The 17,252-nt window shown below is 40.1% G+C and overlaps 1 protein-coding gene across 4 annotated transcripts in view; it reads right to left on the reverse strand.

Moving 5' to 3' along the window:
* Window positions 1-12,616, reverse strand: part of DENND5A (DENN domain containing 5A) — a 55,256-nt gene extending 42,640 nt beyond the window's left edge. For 2 of the 4 annotated variants that reach the window (XM_088525777.1, XM_088525775.1), the window contains exon 1: window positions 12,468-12,614. In XM_088525777.1, the coding sequence (XP_088381903.1) occupies window positions 12,468-12,573 (106 nt within the window). In that variant the 5' untranslated portion in view covers window positions 12,574-12,614. Of the gene's footprint in view, window positions 1-12,467 lie in introns of all 4 variants that reach the window. The other 2 variants (XM_088525776.1, XM_088525778.1) reach the window with 2 other exon arrangements.
* Between the last annotated feature and the right edge of the window lie 4,636 nt (window positions 12,617-17,252).

The following is a 17,252-nucleotide window of genomic DNA, read 5'->3' on the forward strand; positions in this document are numbered from 1 at the left end:
ATTTTTAGACTTGTATTTACCACCTCAAACAGAGCAGAGCAGTTTTTGGCAGGTGTCACTATTAATAACTGCCTCCAACCATAGTAACTGAGAACATATTCACGACAAATAGTGCTGTGTGGTCATGAAATACGACCAATGCTGAAACTCTTAGCATATACACCGTAAATTCAACGTATGTCTGCCAATCTTATATATATCCATATCCATGCAGGTAGCTTATGGTAACAAAAGCAAAACAAAACCCACAAACACACACTGACTGTCCACGCAACACTGATTTTTAAAGAACTGTTAATACTGCCACCTTCATTTGTTCACCAAGTCTGCTGATCTGCCCAATATAATTACTAGACAAAAGACATCCAGAAAACCTATTGATTCTGATTAAGTGGTTCATTGCTTTCATGCTGCCAAGCAGCCTCTTCCTCTAAATTCCTGTGAGAGAGTCTGTTATTCATCCAGTTCATTCATTCCTGAGATCAATTTATTGTATACATAACATTTTTGAATGAAAAATTGTATTGAAAATAGCAAGCAACCAAAATATTAAGTCTAAATTTTCCAGACACACACTTAAAAGCATCTTTTAATCATGCAGAGGCTGTATATGCAATTCCTTCTGCCACCAAAATGAATAATGTCTTATGACTTAATAAAGTAAATATAAAACAGCTCAGGCACAAAACAATCATAGTGCTGTAACGAAACAAATAAGAACTTTGTACCAGCAACACAAATTACGAGCCACGTACTCAGCTTTCCTGTGCCACACAGTCTACTAGAGAAACTGCATTCGGATTCACATTCCCCTATGCAAACCTAGAGAGTCCCTTTACCTCTGCACTTTCCATACCATGGTTCAGCACAGGATGGAGCTTGAGAATGGGTTGACCACGGCAGCCCAGGAGCAGGGGGTTTCCAAGTGTGGTTTGCAAGTCAGAAGTCAGTCAGTCAGCAGAAGGGTTTGAACAGAGCAGTTACAATGAACATCACCCAGAGAGCAGCCCTGTCGCCTCATCCTGCACCTGTACTATGCTTTGACAGGCTGAATAGCAAACCAGATCGGAGGAGGGATCTACTGAAAAATTTATAGCCAGGCAGATGGAAGGTCTTTTCCAGCCATAATGATTCTATGGATATAAATGTATGTAGATATATACTGATAGACTGATGCATTTTTCTTCCTACTTTGCAGAATTTCTTTCCCAAATGGATCAGTTCTCCCACCTGGTTCGGGATGCTCCTTATACAGAAGTTTCCATCAAAACAGCACAAGGGTAGGAACAAAAAGACAGGACTTCTTGAACTCACATTACCAAAGAAATTCACACATACTGTCTAGGAAGAAAGTGTCATAGGTGGTGTCATGCATGAAGGGAGATGACCCCAAACAGAGGCAGTGCCTACAAAATCTCAAACGTTGCTGCCTCAACAGAGCACAAGTATTCCAGACACCATAATTCAGAGTCCATGAGAGGCCACTCAGAACTACAAGGTTTCAAATATAGATGTTATTTTATTGTGTTCTACTAATCCTTCCCTGCTTTCAACAAAAAACATTGTAAAGCACAGAACGCAGTACTGAGGTGAAAGCAGATGTCGTAGGACAGTTTGAAAATAGTATTGTTCATTCTTGGGCTTTAGGTGAAGGCAAAATAACTGCAATAACCCACTTAAAGGGTATAACACCAGAAAGTCTGAACTATTTCCAAAGGTGCAAAAGTGGCAACTATCTGCAACTCAGACAAAAGTCTAATTCAACACCAGCTAGTGCCTGAAACCCTAGTGGTAGCCCCATTCTGCCAGAAATCATGTTCACAATATGCACAGTAAGGATACAGATATTAAGATAAGTAATTTTCTCAAAAAAATTTACATTCCTTACAGATTACATTTACTGCATATGAAATTGTTCAAGCCTAAAATCCATAATTCAAGTAAAAAATAGATACCTGGCAAAGCAAACAGTGCATGTGGTTCCAGAATCTACACCATAGAAAGAATGAAAAAGCGAGTTGGAAATGACAGCAAGCCATGAGGGAGTGGTGCAGCTAGCGGAAATAGATGATATATTCCGAGACAGACTTTGATTAGCAAAGCTGACAGAACACCAATAACTGGCCTCATTAAATTTTGAAAGGAAATACAGGTGCTAAAGATACACACAGGAAGACAGTCATGCCAAGGATCAATGCCTTGAAATCAAAGCCAAAATAGTTCTGTTAAAAATAAGACATCTGCTTGCCAGTAGAAGCAGGCAAGTGTTCTATTTCTGAAAGTCCTAAGAGCAAAACCCAGATAACCAAAGTAGTAATTCAATTATACAACTTTCAAAATATCAGATGAAATGGCAACTTTTTGATTTATTATAGCCCTTAAAAATCAGGACCAAAAGACTAACCCAGGTAAGCACTAGGCTGTCATTTGAGTGAACTGCATTTTAATGGATGCAGCTATAATTATTATACAAAACTGAAATCAGGTTTGCACATCAAATAAATGAACACTGGCTACATCTGGAAGCCAGCTAGCTCGAGAGCCCCTATAATATTAGCAACAATTATGAAATAGTGCCATTTTTATTGTAAAATCAGTCAAATACTACAATAGCCTAGTCCCACAAAACAGAGGTTTCTATCTCTGTCCTGGATTTGAACATTTTGTTACATATGCAGAATTAGGTCAAGTCAAATGTCTCAATCACTAATCAGTCCTATACATACCAATAAAAGGCTCAGCAACATACATGCAACTTGATGAGAGGTACTGTGCTAAAGATTACTTAAACCCAAAAGAATTCCAATAATTTTGTAACTACTGAAAAGTACTTATGTTTATTAAAACAAATATTTTCAAAAGATGATTCATCATTACAATAACAGTTTAACCCATTTAAACTGTCAAATGAACTTGCATGTCCCATGCTAAGAAACAAATTTACAAGTCAGCCAACTGCCAACAAGCAAAAGCAGCTCCTGCTTACACTGGCTGCAAAAACCTATGTTAGGCACATTAGTTAACCAGAGTTTTGAGGAACCTGTGATGTAAAGACAAGTCCTTTCACTACATAGCCAGACAGTTTTTAATATACTAATAATTCACCAAAATTCATTTCTGAAGAAAATAAGCTCCTTTGCTTCTTTAAGAAATGTAGAATGCACATAACAGGAAAAGAAAAAAAAAAAGAAAGAAAAAAAAATCTCTACTACATAGGAAACGAGCATTCAAAGTCTGGCAGAGACGAAGGTAAGAAACTCACTAAACAAGAATTCTTGGAACAAAACCCCTGATTCAAGGAAAGCTGCAGCTGCCAGAACCATAAGCAAACGGCCACTCCATCAATGGACAAATGCCTTCAAATTATGACTTGTTTCCTCCCTTCCAATTCCTCCTGCTGAAGCAGGAGCGCACGTAGCTCTCATTAGAAAATTCTCTTCCCCAGCCAACCTCTTCCCAGGGTATACACAAAAAGGGAATTCTTCCCTTTCATCCGGTAGTACATTAATGCCCTATCCTGTGCTTCTATGCCCAACCCACTGCTCCTTTGGGCAAGACCATCAGGCCTAGTACGAACTGGTGGTAGGACCAGGGATATTTTTAAAAGCAAGTTCCTCTTCTACTTTCCCTGACAACGGAATCCCAAATCAAGCCCAAGCAAACACGGGCGAGTTAAATCTAATGTGTTCATTGTAAAGTTCTGCTATTTTCTTGCTACATTTTTCTTTTCATCTCTTTAGCAACTGCAGCATGAAAAACCTCACTGTGAATTGAAATAAAGAATATGAGTTCAATTGTGAAACTGGACATTCAATTTAAATTCTAATGGATAGCAGCAATATCTTCACCAGCCATTGCTTCAGTGGAGAAAATTCTTATAAACTCTCTCTGGCAAATGAAATTTATAAATGGACATGATTAGATTTCTTAAAAATAAGGTTTCAGTGGTCATCCCATTGATAAGGAAATATATTGCCACACACACTTGAGTAATTTCAGATGTGCAGTGATGAATTTAAAGCACCACAGAACAATAGCTCAGAAAATACATCCACATTCTCCAGTTGTAAGCTCATGCAACCCAAGGCTTTTGTTTTTATTTTTCTGCTGCAGTTTTAAGGAAGCGGGGAACAGGTGGGGCAGGAAAGAGGAAGCAGAAACTGTCAAGAATCTAAAGCAGCTGACAAGGCAAAAAAACAAAACCCTCAGTTTTTGTTTTTTTAAAGCATCCTAAACCCATTTACTCTTTTTCACTACTTTGCATGAAACACAGGATAGCAGATGGGCACAGTATATGTAAATCAGTATTCCCTATAAATTTTTTTTCAATGAAGCATTTAAAATATATGTATATTTTTTAGAACAGTATTTTTCTGTTTAAACCACAGTAATAGAGATTTATAACAAGATATTTAGGTCTGTCACTAGTTAAACAGAAGCAGCATTCACAGCAGGCACATTCTCAGTCACAGTGGTGGGGGGAAAGCATTTGTATTATAGAACAAATCCGAAATATGTGCAAAGTAGGACACTAAGAAAAGGGGTGCCTATCTTCCAAACAGAACATAATTCTTCTGTGTGCACTAGAAATGTAAAATGGAAGTGGAGGAGAACATATATTAAGTATACATTATACAGAAACTCACCGTTCTCATGCTCATCTCTTGATGAGCACCAGGCCCTGTGACACCCCTCAGCAGAGCAACAGCAGCACAGATCGTTGTGGGCAGCCCCCCCTGGAACCAGTGAATCCCCTTGTGCACTGAAGCATCGCACACAACTGAAGGTCTCCACTTTTTACATTCCCACCACCCTCTAGCCCCAGCTGAGAGAACTGATAGAAGCACATGCGTGGAAAAACACAAGGAGTAAATGCTCTTACCTAAGCATCTGGACAGTCCCGTAACCAAGCACTTACACTTCTAGAGTACCACTAAAGATTTACACACAAGAGAAAAATCTTTTTTAAACATAAATGAAGTCTTCCAAGCAGATTTTAAACACTGTTCAAACCGCCTACAAAAGTCAGCAAAATTCAGCAAATATAGCTGTGCCACTGCATCAGCACACAAGTACTGTCCAGTATGCTTCACTTCATTATTTTCACCTTTTGCAGAAAGGCAGAAGAGTGTTTTGCAGCAACTTGCCCTAATAAAGACCCCAAACAAAATGCCCTATCAGAAAATCACCAAATCACCAAAAGAGGCAATTTTTAGTATACTAATTCAAACTAGCTGACAGTTTGATCTAAAGATATGGCAGACTCAGGTTTATCTTGGCTCTTACAGATACCTTTCATTATGAGTCCTAAATAAAACAAGCCCAGGTTTGAGACACCCCCTTATTATTATATAGCACCACTTTGTGTAGAACCAGCTTTCAGTCTACAGCACCAAGATGATGAGTTAAATCCCTTACCTGGTTGGGCTGGAGGAAAATAAAACACTGGGATTGTAAAGGTATGTCTGGATATCCTAAGTTTTCAAGGCAAGATCAGGCCATGTTTATAGGGGATTATCTGCAAAACATCAGCCATTCTAAAGGCCATTAACATGTGCAAGGGCAGACTTCTGTGCGTCTTCTATGGGAGTGATGAACGCTGAGACCCATCGTACAACACATAGAACAAACTCAATACATTAAAGCATTCTCAGAGAACAAGAAAGTTATCTGGAGCACAAAATCCCTTACAGGTCAAGTTGGTGTTCTGCAGACCATTGACATGGATTTCAGTGTCCAATGAACTTTTTGAATATGGCCCCCAAAGAAGCTGTGGTTCACAGCACCTATGCCAATGTAGTCAGTGGCAGCACAATGACCACAGGAAGGAGAGAGAATGGGAGACCATGACAACCTACAATTCAGTTGGCTTGGGTTGTTAATAAATCCTCAGCCAGTTTCATTCGCAGAAGTGACCAAGATACTAATGAGCTGAAATTTTAATCAGTCCTCAGTGAAACTTCAGAATAAGAAATTTCACATTTCAGTCTCCGAGACTACACACATAAACAAGCCACAAAAGGAGATGCTAGAACCATCACAGACCTTGTTAACTTAAGGTTTTTTTTTTTTTTTCCTCTCCTTTCTCCCGTGTAATTCTTATGACAGCTCAGTAGGGCAGCACCGGACTGGGGGAGCAAAATCATGAGACAATAGCTGCTGGTGAGGGAGTTGGCTAAAAATAGCAAGCAAGGGAGGAACAAGTGATGTATACAAATAATAGAACAGCTCACAAAAATTTCTTTGCAGAGGACAGAAGCAATACACTTACCAGCACACTGCAGCAAGCCCAGGATCCCTACCCATATCATTCTGCAGAGTGTGTAAGCATAGGCAGCAGAAACTACCTTTACAAGAAGGCTTTTCTAAAATCATCCCAAACAGCAATGAACAAGGCTCTATAACTTTCCCCTCCCCGCACACTCAATTGAACATCAAACTGTTGCCACACCTGAAAATGTGAAGGTTGTATGTTACTTAACTGCATAGCCATGAAATGCTATCAAGTTTCTTTCTCAAGATCCTTCAGTATCAGTTTGTAAATGACTCAGAGGTACATACTGATTATGGTTGATCATACCAGTCACAGTTAGCAAATACAAAAAGTAAAGCAAAGAAAGGCAATGCTCTATTACGGCAGAATTTGAAGCTAAAAATTTCTTGCCTATCAAAACCTAAGAAAAATAGCATTTTCCTGGATAGACTTAAAAACTAACTCTGAATGAAAGTACTCCAAATAAACTCATCGGTTTGTGTTGGAATGCTTGACAATTTCTCTATACAGTATTATTTTTTGCCTCACAAGATTAATATTCCATTTCATCTAAAATTTGACAAGCCTTTTGGATTTGTGTTTTGTAGTCAAGAAGTTTGGAGAGGATTATTGCTGCACACCATACACTGATAAGTGAGTGCTTCTGACATTGTCACTTCCCATGTATTATTTCTGTCACATGAGCAGAACCTGCCAGTTAGAGGGATTTCAAAGGATAAATACAAAAAAAAAAAAACCATCAATAACACTCAAGTAGGACAGTATTAATCCAAAAATTAGATAATAAAACATTCATATTTTGGAATTGCAGAATCAATAGTTTGAAGTTTTAGGCAAATGATAGCTTTATTATTGGCAAATGGCACCATTTCCATAAAACCCATTTAAGAGGTTTTCTTTCCATAGTTTCTCTTGCAAAAGAAACTGCAAAGAAAAAGAACATGAACTACCCATGTTTGTACAGTTTGCTTAAATTCTTATGACTTTTTAAAAAAGGCTTTGCAAGTTAAAATTTAGATTTTACTTCTTTAGAAATCATTTAGGCATCTTAAAGCCATTGTTTAACCAAGAACAAAAGCATAACTTCTCCTTTCCCCAAAAAGCTTTTCCAAATAAACACCATATGTAACTGAATAGTGGAGGGGGAAGGAATGAAGAGCTCTGGTGGGAAAGAGCACTGAGCCCACAGTTAAATCTAAAATACAGATACAGCAATCACAAGATCGTCACTATAAAAGCCTTACCTAATAACTGTGCTTTGAATGCAGTTTAGTGAAGCACAGCTGCTTCGCCCTTACATCAGCCCTCTCGTTCTTTATTCTACATATCAGCTACCCTAGCACGTCTGTCTCAATCCCCAAAGAGACAAAGGATCTTTTTGGCACTCAAACATGGCAAACAACTCAGGCTTCTTGGGGAAAGATGGAGGGGGTAGGGAGAGTGGAATAAACTATTAACCAGATTAAAACGTTTCACACGTGCCAGTACAAGCCCAGCCAAAAGTTTTTGCTGTCTAATGCCCATTCGTGGTGACCTTTGCTAAAACAGTGCACGGTTTCAGGCTCGGGGCTACTGGAGAGGCCTCCCACGTAGGGTCAACACCTTGAGGTTGCAGAGTGACAGAGCTCCCCTCCAGTCACAGCCCAAGTCCGCCAGGAAAACAGCACACCCTTAGGAAACTGCAGGAAGTTTCCACTCATACTACCCAAAATAAGGACAACGTTACTTTCAGGTAGAATCTGAAAGTCAGCCACCATTTTATATCTGAAGCCAACAAAAATAGAGACATTTCATTACAGACTGAGAAATGAGGTGAGAGTACACTTCTATTTTACTTCTGAGGAGAAACAGTCATTGTAATATTGGTTTGGGAAATTAAATAGAGCTCCACCCTTAAAAAGGTTAATTAAGGCAATTTTTAAATAGAGCTTTCCCCCCCACACATTTCACATTAACTTTTTTAAACACGTCCCCTCCCCATGTCATTCCTTGGGATTAGCTAATTGAATATTTTTCAACAGAAGATAAAAAAACAGGTCTTTCAAAACATTTAAGACATCTTCCTTTAAAAATTCATACATCAGTCCTAATAAAGTCTCCAGTAAAGCATCTATATTTTCTCCTATCAGGTCCATTATTCTTATAGTATGTACAAAACAGAGACGCTTTCTCAACACCATTAAAAACAAAATGCAAATAGAAGTAGGGAATACTAAGAATAATTAAAACCATATCACATGATCATACACTGGAGTGAATGGATATTTAATATGGATTCTGAAAAGGCACAAGAAGGGCATACACAGGAAGGGCATTTCCTGGATACGTGGGCTTCACCTAACACCCGTTTCCACTCTCTGTAAGTTTGTGATCAGAGGGACAACTCAAAGCACCATAATATGAACCTTGCCAAAAAGAACAAGAGTCCATCTATTGAATTAATTAAATCTTTGAGCCAAACCTTGAAACACCAACTCAGATTAAAGGCATTAAGAAAGGCAGGTGACAGATGGATCACTGGCCTTGGTCTTCCAGAATTAGATTACATTTTAACAGTCCTATTACTAAACCATCTATCATTTCTTCATCGATTATAAGCATTTTCATTTTTGACTAATTCTTTGCATGCTGTGTTTCCTGAAACACCTACCAACTTTATAATACAGCATTCAAGACTATTGATGTCTAGAACATGTGCAACATGGACAATATTTAATTAGAAGATGGTGCCCAAGCATTTGGGTCTGGAGCCTCCCATTATATACCAGCAACTTCCAGACTACATTTACATATACATGTACTGCAATGTCAAGTTCATCCTTTCTTTGCCACTACATAGTAAACAAATAACATTAAAAAGTGATTGCCAAAGACTGATGTAACAAAAGAAGAAAACCAAATATTTAGTGAAAAAGAAGGTAGAATAAAAACTCCAACAGTTCCATACAGCAAACGTACTATTTTCACCATTACTAAGATCGCATTTAACCAATTCGGCTCATAAGAGAGTCTAGCCAAAAGATGAGGCACCACATCTTTCTCATCACCTTCTCAGGGCACAGTCATACAACCCACATTAAGAAATCCTCTCACACTGTTGCAGCATTATGGTGAACAATATTATACACAGAAGCATTTTGGGACCTGAGGTACTTCATTTCCTCTGTGAAGTAAGAATTTCTGTAACAGATTATTGCAAAGCACCTATGGAAATTTCTACCATCTTTTCACCATCTGCGGAAACACACCTCTGTTCCTGTTCGGCTTATCAGATATCACCAGATGAAGTTCAACAATACCAAAAAGGGATATTTTTGTTGTTACTGTTGTTAGTTTTTTTTTTTTTTTCTTTAAACTACAAACTAGAAAAAAAAAATCTAACTTGAGTAAGACATTCAGTGAGAGCACAATCATCAAAATAATAAACTCCCAGGTAGCCAGGATATATAAAATCCCCAAATTCATGTATGTTTGTGTGTGTGTCTATATATTTACACATATATATATTTATATATTATTACACTACAGTGATATATATTACACTACAGTGATATAGTATATAAAATATATTTTTAACTATATATAAAATAACAGAGAACATAAGGGATTTGTGGTTAGCATAGATTACAGATGTTAATAGGGTATTTTTCACAAAAAGTTAGGGCTGTGCTATTTAGTAAGCTTCCCATACACATAGGGAAAACACTAACCAGAGATCTCTGATTAAAAAGTAATGTAACCAGACTGAGCACCAGCTCATAATCTTGTGCTTCCTTTACAGACGTGCAGAAAAGCCTGCATCGCCCCTCTTACAGTTGAACACCTGAGAGGCATTGCCTCCAGCCCGAGGAGAGCAATGCACCCCGATAGCGTCCCGGGGGGAGCTGGCAGCAAGGGGCAGGCTGTGGTGACGGTGACATCCTGCGAGGCCGGGCTCTGGCACAGGAGCCCCAGGGGCGTCCCCGGCCCCCTCAGCACTGCACGCCGCTGAAGGGCCAGTGTTTCTCCCCAGCAATGGGCACTTATGCAACAATTTGATCCAACAGTACAAGGATTCAGAATGTATTTTTCAACACAGAAATAAGGAGGGAAAAAAAAAAAGAATAGAAAACCACACCACACCACAATAAGCTTTTTAGTCAAACATGAAAGCTTTGCGGGAAGTACAAAGTACTTCAAAGTCTGATGCAAAACTCACTGAAATCAACAGAGATTCTCTCCATTTATATCAGGAGATGCAGGAGGAGTCTATAACCCAGGATACAATTTAGAAACCATTATTAGCTGCACATTATTAATAGTGCAACAAACTCAACAAAATGCACTGGAATTCCAGCTAGCTCACAGACTGTGATGTTATCATAAATACATCATTCTCCCTCTTGTTTTAATGTGCTCCACGTTTTTTAAAATCCTTTCCTCAAAATAAGGAAAAAAAAAATCCAGTCTCCCCACAGATACTAAAACCTATCACCCCAAACCCCTCTTTCTCAAACATCACCACTGAGGGTATCGGAGTAGAACTGCTGCTCCAGGATATACTCCATATACATACGCTCTGGCTTTACACACTAGACAGACACTTGCTTGTCTTTGACAGAGCAAGTAAATAAGCAACATCACACCCCAGCCTTCAGAACTGAACATTTAACCACTATATGAAAAAAGTACCTGATCTCTCTTCCAGTATACTAAGTATTAAATAGGTAGTTCACAGTAATATACTGCTGTTGTTAGTTGTAAATGAGAGCTATTAGTACTTTTATCAAGATCAGGCAGTATTAAGGAATACACTTTGCACTGTCTTCCATAAATAGACATATAGCAGATTAATGTCAGGAAGCTTGAACTGTTTTCGACATAGAAAGTTTGGTTACATTATTTTAACTAAGAAAAAAAACTCATATATTCTTCAATGGAATTATATTGCATATTCATCTCTTGTATTTAAACCTGCAGCACAAATGTAATGTTAAAAATAACACATTACGCCTTATCCACTCTTCGAGTGTCATACCTTAGTCTACAGTCATTTTTAAAACACTAAGACAAAATTAAACACAATTTCTCATAGAGTAAGACAGTATTCAGCACGAGAAAAAGATGAAAAAAATGTTAAAGTGATTAATAGAAAAAAGTTTCCGTCATAGTCCAAACTGTGAAAGTGCTATGTAAGGACCGAGTTCAATATGAATCTCACACTGCAGGAAAGAAATGACCATTTCAGAATTGGTGCTCTTTTGCTGCAAAACAAACAATCAAGAAAAATCATTTTAAAGCCTCCAAACTTATGACATATTAGTGTGCTACTTTAGGGGGAAAAAAAAGAAAAAAAAAAGAAAAAAAAAGAAAAGCACATCATGGATTTGGTTCTCATGTACACAGGTGTAACACAGATATCAGGCCAGGGACTTGCCACCCCAGTGCTGTACCCTTCTGAACAGATGAAGATACTAAACAACAGCAATCTAATCCAATTGAAACCAGTGCAGGGGAACTACAGAGGAAATAAGATGCAAGTAAAACAAAGAATCTTAAAACACCGTTTTGAGTTGCTGCTGTAAGCCAGACTCTTTACACAGCTAAGCTGCATTATTCTCACCTAACAGATTAACTACATGCTTATTAACACGATTTGTCCTCAGCTATTCTTATCTGAGGCTACAGCAAGGTTTAACACAGAACAAGAAGAAGTATCTTTACATTCTCTCCGATAGGTCCAAAAAACATCTGTTTTCTAAGTGCCCAGCAAAAGTTGATGTGCGCAGCCAGGAATGGAAGAGTGCAATATAAAGCCCGCTACTTCAGCGACCAGGCGATATCACCATTAGGGCAGTTTTGATTTCTGAAAACATCGTTTAAAGCATTTAAAATAAATAAATAAAGCACAAATAAATAAAGTTACGCACAGCCCCGCACGCCCATGGTGACTTGCAGACAGGCACGTCCCTAGGACAGAGACCCAGGGCACCGGGACAGCCCCGCGGCGCCGCTGCCGGCACCGGGGCCCCCGCGAGCGGCTCCGCCCGCCTCTCCACACCCGGCCCGGGGAAGGGGCTGAACGCGGGGCGCTCAGAGCTCCCGGGAGGCGGCGGGGCCGGGACCCGCAGCGCGTCAACGGCCGTTAACGGCCGCAGGGCAGGGCGCGCCCCCCCGGAACCGCCAGGCTGCCCAAGCTCCTCTCACCACTTACCGGAGAGCTCGTCCGGCTCCAACCCCGTCTCGGTGTCCAGCCCGCAGATGACGAAGTAGTCGGCGAAGCGGCCGGGTGGCGGGGAGCCGCCGCCGCCGCCGCTCATGCTGGAGCGCGAGGGGTGCGCGGCGCTCAGGGGCTGCGGGGCCGCGAGGCGGCGGCGGCCGCCGGGGCTGCGGCGGCAGCGCCGGCTGCGCCCGCGCTCCCCATGACGGCGCGGAGCGGGCAGCGCCGCGCGGCATTGTGGGAACGGCCCCCAGCTGTTCCCGCAGGGGGGCGGCGGGCTGGGCAGGGAAACCGCAATGCTGCGCATGCGCCCTGCGCCCCGGGGATGACGTGATGCTGCCGGTCCGGCTGGGCCGGGGGAGGGGGAGAAGGAGCGGAGCGCGCGCACGCAGGGGCGGGGGGGCTCTCGCTCGCTCGCTCGCGCGCAGCGGCCGTTGGTTGACGGGTAGGGCGCAGTTCGAGCCCCGCAGCGGCCGTTAGGGCGAGCGGCGCGGGGCCGCCTGGAAGAGGCGTTAGTGACATCTGGGCCAAGCGTCGCCCCGAGTTGTGCCCCCGCCCTCCTCCCCCGGGGAGCAGCCAGGACCCGGAGCCGCTATGGCAACCAGCTGTGGCTACCGCCTGGGGCGGGACTTTTTGCTGTTTGAGTAATGTCAGCAGTGCAACTGCCAACGGCTGGGGTGAAATGGCCCCTCCAGCAAGGAAACAAGCCCCGGGGGACGGAGGTGGGGAGGAAGAAGGGGAGTGATGTTGCCTTAAACCAAGAGCCGTCCCCAGGGGCCAATAACATGTAGCCCTCCTCGGCACGGCGCGGTTCCCTATTTCCCCTGACCAGAGAGGGCTCGGCTCACATTAGTTCGGTGAGTAGTTCCTCTTCCTTTCCTCCACAGCCTAGCTTTCGCATCAGACTTCTTCCCTGAGAGAATTACAGAAAGAGAAATTCAAAAAGTCTCAGTCTTTCAAGATGATTATCACTGACTGCCCGAGCAGTTAAGGTTGCATCTGTAATAAGGATTTAGTCAAGTTCTGAAAATACCTGAAACTTCACATATCTGAACTGACACTACAGACTTGAGTTCCTCCTTTCTTGTGGGGAGTAAGACTTCTCCATCAGTCCACAGGACAGTAACTGCATACTCCTAAGTTTCCCCAAGTTGCTTTTCCTTCCCTAGAAACAGAAAAGCTGGAGAAGTTGATGGTGCTCTTCTTTTTCACCTCATTAAGAATAGGGGCTGCAGAATGTGTTATCAATAAATGGAAACCTTACTTAAGCTTGCATGACAACAGTTTAACTCAATTTTAAGCGACTACTGAACTTCAGGGTGGATAATTAATAGCAAAACTAGAGTGAAAGTCTCAGGTTAACGCTGCAGTAAACATATTTAGATTATATAGAACCTACCTGGTGGCTTGTGGCAGACAGCAGAGAACAGCAGCAGGTAGAACCGACTGCTCCTCACGCGATACACACATTTCAAACACCACCGAAATGCTGCCACTCTGCTATGCTGTCTAGCACTTTCCTGCAGGTTTTGCTTCTCCCTCTGCTTCTTTCAGAGTGGGTGAAGGGCAAACGGTTCAGCAGATGGTAATTTTTGAGTAAGATGAACCACAGTTTAACCATCATAAACAAAAGTCATAGCCTGAGGGACTTAAGAGAAGTTGCCAGAAAGTCCCATGTGTAGATTAGGAAGTAGGACAGATTCTGTTTTGTCAAATAGTGAAATTGGGGAAATAACACTTTCTTTAGACTTTAACTACTACAACCATAACTAACCCTATATTTAGCAGATTTTACAAATAAAGTTAGGAGGAACAGAAAGAAAGTGGAAAATTATTACAATTACTGAACAGCAGTACCTAACAGGAGACATGCCTTGCTGCACAATATGATAAGGGAACAGTTTCAGAAAAGGAGATTATTTAATGTACTATCAAAACATTCACATAAAAACTAAGTAAAAATCCAATCTGTTGAATGGATATAATTCATAATAACCAAATTACATCTATTTTCTTGGTACATCCCAAAAGAGCCTATATAGCTTACCCTCAATATTTATGAGTGTTTTCATTATTGCATTGGTCTATATATTTTTTTTTCAAAGATTACCTAATTTATTATTTTTCCCTTGCTACATTCCTTGCTAAAGTTGTTGGACATTTTAAAGACTTCCTTGCATTTTATAATCCAATAGATACAAAATTACTGTAATTAAATCCTATATATATTTGGGGCATAGGGGATGCTATATTTTATCTTTGTATTTATGATCAGTCTTTCAGGGAATATACTGCTCTTGCTGCGAACACACATGGGTAGGTGTCAACGTGCTTTGCAGGCAACCTAGCTTCAAGAATCACATAAGTTTATTCAAGTAAGGTATTTTCCAGTGCCAGTCTCTCTCTCAACACTTCCTACACTCTTTAGTGCTGCATCTTTTTAGAGTATTATATCTTGCCCATTTGTGGCCGGAGGATTTGATAACAGTTCTACTCCATGGCAATGAGATTTATGTCAAGCTGCCCAGTAAGCACCTTTCTCAACAGCACTGCTGCAGTCTGTTCTTTAGAGGCAACATTAAGTACTGCAGCAGTTGCCTTACTCTATACTACATTCAAACTTAATATTTTTAGCTACACTATACAACATAACTGAAATATAATTAAGCTAGACCAATTAATACCGCTTCTTTTACACCAGCAGTACTTCACATAACAGAACTTATTGACAATTTAATGACCACTTATAACAAAGTAGAGTTATAATATCTGCTCAAATTCATCATAAAAATCAAAAAACCCTATGCACACCGATGGCGCTGTATTCAGCCAAGGCAAGTATGTCAGCTCACCCTTTCTAAATGTTTTAGGCATTAATTCTCCAGTCTACACTATATTATGTTTAGTGGACCAACTTAATATAATGCCTTCTGGAAGCAAATACATTCCTGTGTAAGTTGTATGTGCCAAACCTAACAGCAAAGGAGAAAGAATTTATAACAACATCTTTTACTGACTGAAAAGCAAATGCAAATGTGAGGAAAGAAACTGACTAGAATAATAAGAGTGGAATTTACTCTGAGCTATGTGGGAAAATAGGCTGTAAATAAACCTATAGTAGGTACTTCACATTCAATCCAGCAGATAGGTTAAAACCTAAGCATCCCTCAAAGGTTTGACAACTACATTTGAATAGCCCATTTCCTTCCCAGTTTGGGGCAGAAGGTATATTCCCATTCCAGCATCAGTTGTTACTCACGGAATGATGTCCCATCTGTAGTGACAGTTCACATACACCAAGTGACATTCCCTGCCCCAAGTCACCAATCCCGTATTTGCAACTCTAGAATTCAGACTGAGTTAAAAGTTGCAGTAACCTTTTAACAAAATATCACCAAATCATCACAGGAAAATACAGCAGCATTGCCCCTACTGTATGTAATTCAGAGTAATAATTTCCAGGGCAGAAGGGAAGCCTTCCTTTGTTCTGCAGGCTAAAAAAGGTATAACTTGAGCATACATTAACATGTTAAAATCAATGCAAAATTTGCAGGTAAATACATGTTTTATTGCTTCTAGCATATTTAGGAAATAGCATTTTTTTTTTAATGACAATGGTGGAAAAATACAAATTATTCTTCAGGCCTGAAATGCAAGTATCCAAAGTCACAGGTAAATACAATGCCATCTAATTAGACATTTATCATTCAAATATGTAGGGGAAAGAATGTTAATAGTGATGAAAGACGACAGTAGGATGCCAAGACAGAGAATTTAGTAGAACATAGTAAAGCCAGCAAGATCATAGAAAAACTGGTCTTAAGACTTATCTCAGAAAATTCCCTAGCTTTCTGTATGTTGTAGTCTGAAAAAGTTTGGTTCCCATGCTCTTTATAAGATGTTTTGTAGGATCAGGAAAGAGATAAGGGATGAAGTGGCTGATATTTCTTGTAAGAAACATTGTTGCAGTAGCAGCTGGATTTTTCGGTCCTTGATCAGTTACCTGGTTGAGTTCATTCTGCTGTTTCTTCAGTTTAATCCAGAATAAATAATTTTATGATATGATGCAGGCAGCCTACTTCAAATTTAATACAAAGCAGAGCATTTCATCCACGTTGCATTTTCTTGCAATAAAAATAGTTTATGTGCTTTCAGAGAAACTACACATGATAAATATTCCCTGGAAAAGTATAATTAAAATAAAATCTCTAAGGTATATGCCAAAAAAAAAAAAAATCACATAGTTGACTTTATATACTTGCATATGCTAAAGAAGTACTTTTCAGACAGAGGAGGAAGCTGTGCTTACGTAGGTGTTCTGGAAGAGCAAAAACACAAGTAGAATGAATCTCATCTACAAATGTAATCATCAGATCATTAGTTTAAGTTACCATGCAAGAAGAACTCGTCCCTTGTAAACAGATTAATCAAAAAAAAATAGCCTAGGGGAAAGACCAGGATATTTCACTCAAAACACACCAGATTTCAAATTTCATACAGTAGTTTTATTATCAAATGGTAAAAGACACTTAGTAATGATGCTATGCAGTTTTCACCAACAAAAAAAGAATGTAAAAGATGAACAGGTTACCTAACATCTCAAAGTTCTTCGCAATTAAGAAAAATTTACGTGTTCCCAATTTCTCTTTTTGCTTCATGGTAAACATTATTTTCCTGTCTGAAAGTTATGGCTCTCCCTTAGATCTTGTCAGATTCCCATGAAGGAAAGGATGGGCTAATACAATATTCCCCAGCAGAGCTCTAATCTGTATTTTTTTT

The sequence above is a fragment of the Tinamus guttatus genome, unplaced genomic scaffold (genome assembly GCF_059628265.1).
Source record: "Tinamus guttatus ecotype Peru unplaced genomic scaffold, ASM5962826v1 Tinamus_guttatus_pri_ptg000240l, whole genome shotgun sequence".
NCBI classification, from domain to species: Eukaryota; Metazoa; Chordata; class Aves; order Tinamiformes; family Tinamidae; genus Tinamus; species Tinamus guttatus.